This window comes from Ipomoea nil, unplaced genomic scaffold (genome assembly GCF_001879475.1).
Source record: "Ipomoea nil cultivar Tokyo-kokei standard unplaced genomic scaffold, Asagao_1.1 scaffold3084, whole genome shotgun sequence".
NCBI classification, from domain to species: Eukaryota; Viridiplantae; Streptophyta; class Magnoliopsida; order Solanales; family Convolvulaceae; genus Ipomoea; species Ipomoea nil.
This window is the reverse complement of record NW_017619512.1, coordinates 998,170-1,008,965: the sequence shown is the minus strand read 5'-3', so window position 1 is coordinate 1,008,965 and position 10,796 is coordinate 998,170. Positions and strand designations below refer to the sequence as shown.

Here is a 10,796-nt window from a genome sequence, read left to right as displayed (position 1 = left end):
AATGTGTCCAATGCACAATAATTTTGTATTTTCTCTTATATTATTAATATAAATTTTGTTAGATTAAAGTTTGGGCTTTATTTTATTATACTAGTCTTTTCTATGCACAAAAACATATACCGAATATTTATATTTATATTTTTTAAAATAACTAACAAATCCCTGCTAATTAAAACTATATGAAATCAAATTTAGTTATTATAATAATCCAACATATAATGTCGACAAATATTATTATCATTTAAAGAATATAAGAAAACATATGGTGGATGTATGTGCATGGTAACAATAATGGAAAAGATAACGGAAGTTATAACGGTAGGGGTATTTTTGTCCAAAAAATTATATTGTACAATTCTAAAAGCACAATGTACAAAATGATTAGCATTAAAAACATGGGCATAAATGAGGGATATAAATTTGGTTGAGACTTATTATGTTTTTAGATTAGTTTATTATTATTGTTGTTGTTATTATTATAGTTTAGTTAATAAAATTGTTGGTCAGCCGTTATTTTGGGGCCATCAAATAAACAATTGTTTCACTCTTTTCGTCAATGGTCGATGAACGAGAAAGGCGCAGCGAACCAGTATTCCGCAGATCCGACTCCTTTTGGCCATCCGATTGAATCAGAGAAATTGTGTCTGGGCTCGAAGAGGCGATGGAGGAGGCGCAGCGAACCAGTATTCCGCAGATCCGACTCCTTTTGGCCATCCGATTGAATCAGAGAAATTGTGTCTGGGCTCGAAGAGGCGCAATAAGTTTCTGGTTCTTTTCTCTTTGTCTTTTTATCTTGCGAACCAGCCTATGCCTCACATAGGGCTTATGCGCCGATTGGAACAAAGACACATTTGGTTGGGAATTAGCTCTATTACATTGTAGTAACACCTCCACTGAGGCTCGAACTCACAACCTTCCAAATAGAAGTCCAACTCGGATACCATTGGACCACATAGTCCTGGTCAATTCTTATTTGTTATTTACAAACAAAGGTTGTAATTCCTTTAGGGGGTGTTTGGTTGGATGGAAAACATTTTCCATGGAAAATGTTTTCTTAAAAGTGAAGGAAAATGTTGTTTGATTGGATGGAAAACATTTTTCATTGGAAAATGGATTCCTTAAACTTGAGGAAAATGAATTCTTTGCAAAGGGGTGGGATTTTGTTTTCCACATGGATTGGGAAGAAAAATAACTTGAGTGTACCATTTTACCCTTATAAAAGTTTCTTAATTACATAGACATTTATTCATTCATCTTTTTAAGGGCATATTGGTCTTTATATTCATTATTCCTTATCTTTCTAAACCCAACCAAACAATGGAATTCATATTCCCAGTAATTTCTTTTCCACCAACCAAACCATTGAATCAATTTTCCTGGAATTTATTTTCCATGGAATTTCAATTCCATTTCCCTTCAAATCTTTTCCAGCGAACCAAACGGGCTGTAAATTTGTTCTCTTTATTCTCTTCTATTGCTAATTTGCTTTGTGATAGTTATTGAAAGATGATGTTTTATGAGTTAACTTCTGTGTTTTTCTTTATGCTTTGCTAAGTTTTTTTAATCCAGGAAATTTTTATGACATTATCTAAGTCTTTGTTTTGATTTAAGTGTTTAATTTCGCCAGAATTTTGTTTTAATCTTTGGTCGAAAATGGTTAATTGGTTGTGTTTTAGGGTCATATTGTTTTTATCGTTTAGACCTTATGTTTTGACTTTTGATTCAATTACTTTACAATTTAATTAGTTGACATTATCTTGAAATTTGATTCTAGTACTTTAAGCTTTTAATTTAATTGTTTTAATTTCATGTCAGTAAATTGCATTGTATCATTTCCTTGTGGGTTCGACCCTTGTTATTGTACACTATCACTATAACTGATTCGTGATTGCGATGGCATATAATTAAAATTGTCCATCAACAATCCTAAAATTTTCAAAGTTTTACTAAAAGAAATTAAATTTAGGGAAAATCAACGATTTCACCCCTCAATTGTTGGCGAATTGTCAATGTAGTTCCTCAATTCCATATTCATCAATTTGGTCCTCGAAATCAATTAATTTTGGTCGAATAAAATCTTCCGGTTGTATTCCGTCGTTCAGTCGGTGAGAGGTCCAATTTACCATGGGCATTTCTGTCTTTTCTCAAGTCCGGTCCAATTTACCATGGGCATTTCTGTCTTTTCCCAAGTCCAGTGAGTGGTAAGAAAGGGCGATGGAGGTGAAGTCCAAATTGGGCTTGGTCCCACCGCCTCTGCCACCACCTCATCCCTTCGGCCTTCCACCTCCTTCCTTCTCCTTCCAACAACTTATCACCTCATGGCCAAATGGACCACAATTTCCACAATACATTGGCACTTTCTCAAACATAAATTGCTATCGGAAATCCTTCGATTCACCATTTTCACTCACAATTTCATTCCAAAATCTATCAATTATAGGTTTGGAGACATCAATTTCCAGTCACACTTTGTCCACACTCGGCCTAGATCTTCGATTCATCGCCAAATCTAGGTCGATGACTCTGCAAATTGGATCACATATGCAAGAAATTGAATGGAAATTGAACAAATGATAAGGTAATCTAGGCATTTGAATCCATACCAATCTGGATTCCTCCATTTAGGTGAAGAATCGAACATATTTTCGCCCTAATCAAATCTAGCGAATGTCTCTCCTTCGCAAAACGGCCGATTAAGGTGAGCCTCTCCTCAATCGCTGCCATCTTTTCCCATTCTGTTTCTGAAAACCTCAACGGCAGCTTTCCCCGACCCTTCTCTGCCTCCAGATTTCTCATTTGCAACAAATCTATTGGATCGCTCTTAGATCTGGAATTTGCGCAATATTGAGGTGCGATTTCTGAAAACCGACACAATCTGACAACAAATTCCCGATCTGATCATTAATCGAAGCTTCTGGAGACCTCCTTGACGCTGTCGCTGATTTCGCGATCTCCGGCGACGTAGCCACTGTCGGAAACTGCTCCGCCGCCGCCCAAAGTTCAACGATGGTAAGAAAGGGCTGAACTTTGGAAAAGACAAAAATGGTCATGGTAATTGGATATTTCACCGACTGAACAACGGAATATGGTCGGAAGGATTTATTCGACCAAAATTAATTGATTTCGATAATCAAATATTCAAATTCATGAATATGAAATTGAGGGACCAAAACATTGATTTTTCCCTTATATTTATTAATGAATACAAACTCATTACACAACTTCCAAATGTTCCATAACATTTAAGGAAACACCAGCTTGCATTTACCATTCATCCTCCTGGCGTACATTGATTAAACTTAAAACTTATTGCATTGAAACGTACACACAGAGCAAATGTAAAACTCGAGAAACTACTTATACCAGATAGACACACATCTAAGATAGATTATGAAATATGTTTAACAATTATTGAAACAGAGTATGTAGTTGAACCACCCTAATATGCAAACTGAATTATCGGTTCATTCCTCCTTGAACTCCAGGAGCCGTCATTCCAACTCCCATATTTTGTCTCTCCATATTTCCTTCCCATCCTTGAAAAAGAGAAACAATACATTAGTATACTAAATAACGTAAAAAGTGCGTGCAATTTAGGTCTATCAACGTTTAATTTAATAATTCAAATAATAAATGAAATTAAAATTAAATTGTAAAAGTGAGATATATACCAAGTGACATGTTGAATCCACGGTGTTTGAGTTCACGGTACTCTTGGCACAGAGCGCAGCTTCCACAGCAACAATGAACAAGGCAATCTCCGCAAGGACTTGCAGGCAACATATACTGCTTCCTAAGCTTTGAGCGATAGAGGCATGAATAGAAACAAGGGCATCCAAGAAGTGCTATGAGACAATACAGGGCTCCACTTGCCCCACAAGCTGCATTCCACATAAACAAAATAAGTAAATGCTAGAAATTAAGAATTTTTTGTTACATAAAATTAATATTTTATACGGTGAGAATGTGTCTGAACACTTCATTATGTGAGAACGTACAAACAAGTATGAATGCATACAATCTACTCTATGGATGACGATGAAGACTCTAAAGTAGGTAGACTGTAATATTGTATGCACTCATATTGTAATTAAGGAAGAGTTTCTGTCATTTGAATACGAGCATGCATATATATATATATATATATATATATATATATATATATATATATATATATATATATATAATCCTAATCATAAGAATGGAGAACTTGTGGACAAATCCAAACCATTGATTTGCAAGATTTGATAGATAGAAAATCAAGTAAAAAATGAGTGGGATCATTTTTATAAATATTATAAATTTTTAAAATGAACGAAGTCATTTTCATAAATATAAAGTTTTGTTTATTTTCAATAGTTAAATCTACTGAATCAATAGTTTGGATTTGTTCACTGGTTCTCACTTAAGACATGATTCTCACCTGATTATGTATGTATGTATGTATATATATATATATATATATATATATATATATATATATATATATATATATATATATATATATATAGGGATGCACTCAGGTGCGAATAAGTGCCCAGGAAGGAATATGCGAATGAATCAGCGCGCGACACGTGTTCAAATCTAATAGCTTGAAAAATGCGGTGGCATTTTCGTAAATAATTGAACATCGAAGTGCAAGTAAAATCACTTACAAGTGAACCTACTTTCACCTATAAGTGCATGTAATTTTGCCTTGTTAGCATTCACTTCCCACAAACATTCATGCACCTGGGTGTGCTTATAACTATAGGTGCAACTATTTATAACTATAGGGGCAAATACTTATAACTATAGGTGCACCTACTTTCACCTATAAGTGCATATAATTTTGCCTTGTTAACATTCATTGATCTGAGTTCAGCGGGTAGTAATACCCCTGAAAACCACCCGCAAACATTCATACACCTAGGTGCAACTACTTATAGCTATATGTGCAACTACTTAGAGCTATAGATGCAACTACTTATAACTATATGTGCACTTAGTATTGATGCTACTCAGTGTAAATTTTTACTTGCACCTATAATACATTTTATATGCACTTGTAATACATTTTACTTGCACTTCGATGTTCAATTATTTACGAAAATGCCACCGCGCTTTTTTAAAAAATTAGTGTTACTCATCCATTAGATCTGGACACGTGGACGGACAGAATCCATTCCTATTTCGCTCCTGGGCGAAGCATTCGCATGTGAGTGTGATTATATATATATATATATATATATATATATATATATATATATATATATATCATAATCTTCACTATGTGGGGGTGTTTATTGTCTAAATTCTTATATCTTATTTTATAACTTGGTATGCATTGATTTATGACCATATTATTGGAAAGAGTTATTTACTTACAAGTTTCCCCTTTGTCCGTAATTTCAGCAATCCGTCCAAATGTGATGCACGGGCAACACCATGTTATGCAACCTGCAAAAATCTAATACTAAATGAAATGTTTTTAAAAATAAAAAATTAGTTGCTTGTATGCGCGCTAGAAGTGGCCAACTCTCAGGCTCGGGTCGGGCTTAAACCTCAGTTAGCACGAATTAAAACTGGGGCCTGGGCCCGAAACTTTTGTGGGCCAGTCCAGGGTTAATCCAATAATTTTTTTAATTTAATTTTATATAAAATATTTATAAATTATTATTTTTGGTTTGAAATGAAATTTAAACTATTGACCTCATAATTAATAATAAATATTTTACCACTTAAACTATTTCAATCTATTGATATAATAATGCTAATATATATATATATATATATATATATATATATATATATATACACACACTCACGCACACTTTTTCAAAATTAATATTTTTTGTTCAAAATAATATTTTAACTATTAATCTCAAAATAAAATTTTAATTTGATTTTCTCTTTGAAATTGTACTATTAAAATTTTTTTATAAGATTTGTAATATTATTTGATAACTTATAAATATTATAAAGTGTATTATAATTTATAAAGTTCATGCTAGATTTTGTTCGGGCTTGGACGTGCTTCGGCCGGTTAGGGACCAGGGTCATGCACAGGTCTTGGCCGGCCTGGGCCGGTTTCGAGTTGGGTTCGGGGCTATTATTTTATAGGACTTGAACAGGTCCTCTGTAAGCCGGTTCAGGTTTAGGCTATGCGTGGCTCGGGCCTACTTTTTTTTCAGTGCGATTCAGGATTGATTTGACCTTGTGTCGGCTCGTGGCCATCTTTAATATTGTGCACATATATATATATATATATATATATATATATATATGTGTGTGTGTGTGTGTGTGGGGGGGGTGGGGGAGGAGGGAGAGAGAGAAAAATAGGCTGTTATCAATTGGCATATAATATGAAATAAATATTGAAGTATACGTACAATTTGAGGCATCATCACAGCAGTCACAGAGACCGGAGGACCAAACGGCGGGAGCTTGATTCGGTGGCTCTTTTTGAGGCGGCGGAGATTTATTATAATCGCTTGAATACATATTTGAAGTAATTGGAGTTATGAATGGGAGAATGAAGATGGGAAATCATTGTAATATTGTGGGGTATTTATAGTGGTAAAGTAAGGAAGAATAATGATAGGAAGTAAGAAAACCGGGACAGAAAATATGGTCTGGGTGAGTGCCAGGAATAGTCTTCAGCTTTTTGATACGTAAGAGACTAAGAGTTAAAATTAAATGAATTATTTCATAAATTATTACAAAATATTCTCCCGGCCTCCAATCACCATCATACTCAATTTGTATTTCTTAATATAATAAAATTAGGAGACCGTGAGAGTAGAGTCAGGAGGTGAGAACGTGAGAGTAGGGTCTAATTTAGATAGATGAAGCTAACTTCATTTTGTACAATACATAAATTATTCTTCCAAAAAGGCTCAACCCCAAACTCGTGGTAACTCAACTGAACATAACCACAGAGGTAACTCAACTAAACATAACCACAGAGGTTAGATCTGTGTTCACTGCGCACAAGGAACCCCTGCTTTGAGAGGTTGCTCCCACACTGCCACTGGTGAGACTCAACCCCTAAAATTATTCTTCCAAAATTTCACCTCTATGACCAGTTGAGCTGCCCATGCGAGTACAATACATAAATTATTGAACCATTGTATTGCGGTGGCATTTGGTTGGAGACATTATTTATGTTTATTTAAATATTTTTGTTATCATATTATTTTATATTTTTTCTTTTGCAATTATAAAACTCATTATGTTTTCTGTTCCTTACTTTTGAACAGTACAATAAAAAATAATGAATTTTTTTATTTTAAACTAATAAGGTTATTATTCATATTTTTAAAAATGAAATTTTAACATGCATGTAGATATGCATATATGTGTATATGATGAGAATGTATGTAAAAGTATTGTATTCAATCATAATGTATGAGAGTACAGAGAGCGAATACATAGATACTAGATAGAGTCATAGTCTAATATGAATAATATAGTCCTAGTCTAATATGCATAATATAGTCCTAATACTCCACCTCAAGCACAAGATTGGGTAGCCAAAACATTGAGCTTATCACGGAGAGAATTAAAACGCAGAGACGAAAGAGACTTTGTAAAGATATCCGCTAGTTGATCTTTGGTTGAAATAAAGTGCACCTCTAACTCCTTTTTAGCTACTTTATCGCGAACAAAATGATAGTCAATCTCAATGTGCTTGGTGCGGGCATGAAACACTGGATTGACACATAAGTAAGTAGCTCCCAAATTATCACACCATAGTCGAGGAGGAGACGCGGGAGGGATGCCGATTTCGTGTAACAAGGAAACAAGCCATGTAACCTCTGCAGATACATCAGCTGGTCCCTTGTATTCTACTTTAGTTGAGGAACGTGCCATAGTCCGTTGCTTCTGACAAACCCAAGATATAAGATTACTGCCCAAGAACACAGCAAAGCCACTAGTAGACTTGCGATCATTCGGATCGCCAGCCCAATCTGAGTCAGAATAGGCGTGAATATCCATAGATGTAGACCGAGAAATACGCATACCAAGATTCAGGGTGCCCTTGACATACCGCATGACTCTTTTTAGAGAGGCCCAGTCCGTAGTAGTGGGAGCATGCATGTGTTGACACAAGAGATTAACAGCATATGATAAATCAGGATGAGTTACCATAAGATACTGGAGAGCACCTGCAAGACTCTTGTACAGTGTAGGATCGACGACATAGGGAACGGCAACTTCGTCGGTGATTTTCATAGAAGAGACGAGCGTGACTACTGGCTTGCAGTCCACCATGCCAGCACGTTTGAGAATATCCTTCATGTACCGTTGTTGTGATAAAAGCATACCACTAGATAACGGGACAGTTTCAATACCCAAAAAAGAAAGAAGGCACACCCATATCACGAACCGTAAACTCAATGCTAATTTATCAATAAGAGCAGTAACACGATCTGAGTCAGAACCCATAATCAAAATGTCATCAACATACACCAAGAAATAAAAACGAATATTGTCAAGAGAATAGATAAAGAGAGACACATCCGTATTCGAAAGCAAGAAGCCCACAGAGACACGAAAATCATGTAACCTTGTGAACCAAGCACGCGGAGCCTGTTTGAGCCCGTATAGAGATTTTTTAAGCAAACACACATGATCAATTAATGACTTGTCCTCATAACCAGGTGGCTGTCGCATGTAAATAGTCTTAGCTAGCTCGCCATTTAAAAAGGCGTTGTGAATATCCAACTGGCGAATAGTCCACCCACGAGATATGACTAAAGATAAGAGAAGGCGTACTGTAGTGGGCTTAACCACATGACTAAATGTCTCAAAAACGTCTTCTCCAACAACCTGATTAAAACTCTTAGCCACCAACCTAGCTTTGTGACGTTCTATTGAGCCATCCCATTCCGTTTGGTCCTAAAAGCCCACTTGCAACCAACAACATTCATACCTGGTTGAAACGGAACAAGACGCCACGTATGATTATGGACCAAGGCATTGAACTCCGCGTCTATCGGATCACGCCACTTAGGAAACTTGACCGCCTGAGAATAACAGGTAGGCTCAGGTGCTATGGTAGAAATAGTGGTTTAGGCGACATATTGATGCGGACCCGAGCTACGAGTGTTCATAACATGCGACCGAGGAGGAGGAGTGGCTCGCCGAGGACATCCGCGCGGCTCAACCTGCTGGTCCGAGACAGTCAGCTCACTCGATGCGGACTGCTCGGGACCATTATCGTCACCATCGCCAGAAGCCGACACAGGCACGGGCTCATCCGACTGCCAAGCGCCATCAACAGTCGTGGCCAAGACACCATTACCTCGGCACGTCACAACTAGTGCAGTAGCCCAAGGTTCGGAACATGGTCTAGCAACCTGTGAGGCAACAGGAGAAACAAAGGGAAACACAGTCTCATCGAATCGCACATGGCGACAGATAAAAATCTTGTTAGTGTTAGTATCCAAACAGCGATAGCCACGATAAGACGGAGGATAACCTAGAATAACACAGGGAGATGAACGAAACTGGAGTTTGTTGCGATTATATGGACGAAGGACAGGAAAGCACAAACAACCAAATACTTGCAAGTAAGAGTAGGATGGGGGAGATTGATGCAAACGAAAATGAGGAGACTCATCAGATAGAATACGAGTAGGCATTTTATTGATTAGGTACATAGCAGTTTCAAAAGCATAGTCCCAAAAACAAGACAGGACAGATGCTTGAGCCATTAAAGACAGCCATGTCTCAACAACATGACGATACATGCGTTTCACTCGACCATTCTGCTCGTGAGTATAAGCACAGGACTGCCTGTGATGAATACCCAACGAAGCAAGAGTGGAACCAAGATTTTTATATTCTCCCCCTGAATCAGACTGAAAAGAAATAACCTTGCGAGAAAAAAAAAACGTTCAACAAGTGACCGAAACTTTATCAAATATAACATACAAATCAGACTTTGCACACATTGGATAATACCACATATAACGAGTGTAATCATCCACAAACAACACAAAATATTTAAAGCCAGTCGCAGAAAGTAATGGCGCAGGGCCCCAAATATCTAAATATATTAATTCCAAAGGATGCGTACTAATAGTTTCAACACGAGATAAAGGAAAACGAGAAGATTTTTCCAATTGACAAGATGAACATACATTGGGAAGATCACTAGAATTAAATATACTAACAGACGAAGACGCTAGAATTTGACACAAGATTCGAGAATGAGGATGCCCCGCATGTGCCAAACGTAAGAGGATCGCGCAGTAACAAACGCAGCAGGAAGCAGAAGATGTAGGCCATGTGTAGAGACCTCCAGACGCATGTCTCTTAAAAAGAATCTTCTTGGTCAAAATGTCCTTCACATAAAAACAAAGAGGGTGAAACTCAAAGAAAACATTATTGTCTTTCGCAAAACGTTGAACAGATAGTAAAGACGAAGAGAGACCATGGACATGCAAAACATCATGTAACTTAAACGATCTAGAATCAGTGGCTAACGAAGCGGAACCAACATTAACAATAGGCAAACATGTACCACTGCCGACTCGCAGAGTTTCCGGGCCATCATAACTTGTCGCGGAAGTCATCAAGGATGAATCAGGGGTAGCATGATTTGTAGCACCAGTGTCCGGGCACCACTCATGAGGACCGTTGTGGTCACCATTCTCACCAGAGACAGCCACATTCGCCTGAGGAGCCGGGGGGTTGAGAAACGATGCCAACACGAGAGAGCCCCGTGTCCTTGTTTGTTGTAGATTTGGCACCGAGGACCCGTGCCCGAGCCATGCCCGCGACCGCGACCACGTCTGCCGTCGCCC

At 37.2% G+C, this 10,796-nt stretch overlaps 1 protein-coding gene across 1 annotated transcript; it reads right to left on the bottom strand.

Annotated features, from left to right (window-relative positions):
• Positions 1 to 3,191: 3,191 nt before the first annotated feature.
• LOC109165999 (protein PLANT CADMIUM RESISTANCE 3-like) lies at positions 3,192 to 6,529 on the bottom strand. The gene is made up of 4 exons (XM_019314884.1): positions 6,372 to 6,529; positions 5,368 to 5,439; positions 3,672 to 3,881; positions 3,192 to 3,536 (listed from the first exon to the last, which is right to left on the bottom strand). The coding sequence occupies exons 1-4, from the start codon at positions 6,481 to 6,483 to the stop codon at positions 3,457 to 3,459; spliced, it is 474 nt and encodes a 157-aa protein (XP_019170429.1). The 5' UTR covers positions 6,484 to 6,529; the 3' UTR covers positions 3,192 to 3,456.
• Positions 6,530 to 10,796: the final 4,267 nt, after the last annotated feature.

What these genes read in the sequence shown, in the direction of transcription:
- LOC109165999 (XM_019314884.1), bottom strand. Translation starts at nt 6,483, where the DNA reads ATGTATTCAAGCGATTATAATAAATCTCCGCCGCCTCAAAAAGAGCCA. An exon ending in CTGTGATGATGCCTCAAATT is followed by an intron (nt 5,440 to 6,371) that starts GTACGTATACTT and finishes AGATTTTTGCAG; the next exon opens with GTTGCATAACATGGTGTTGC. An exon ending in TACGGACAAAGGGGAAACTT is followed by an intron (nt 3,882 to 5,367) that starts GTAAGTAAATAA and finishes TGTGGAATGCAG; the next exon opens with CTTGTGGGGCAAGTGGAGCC.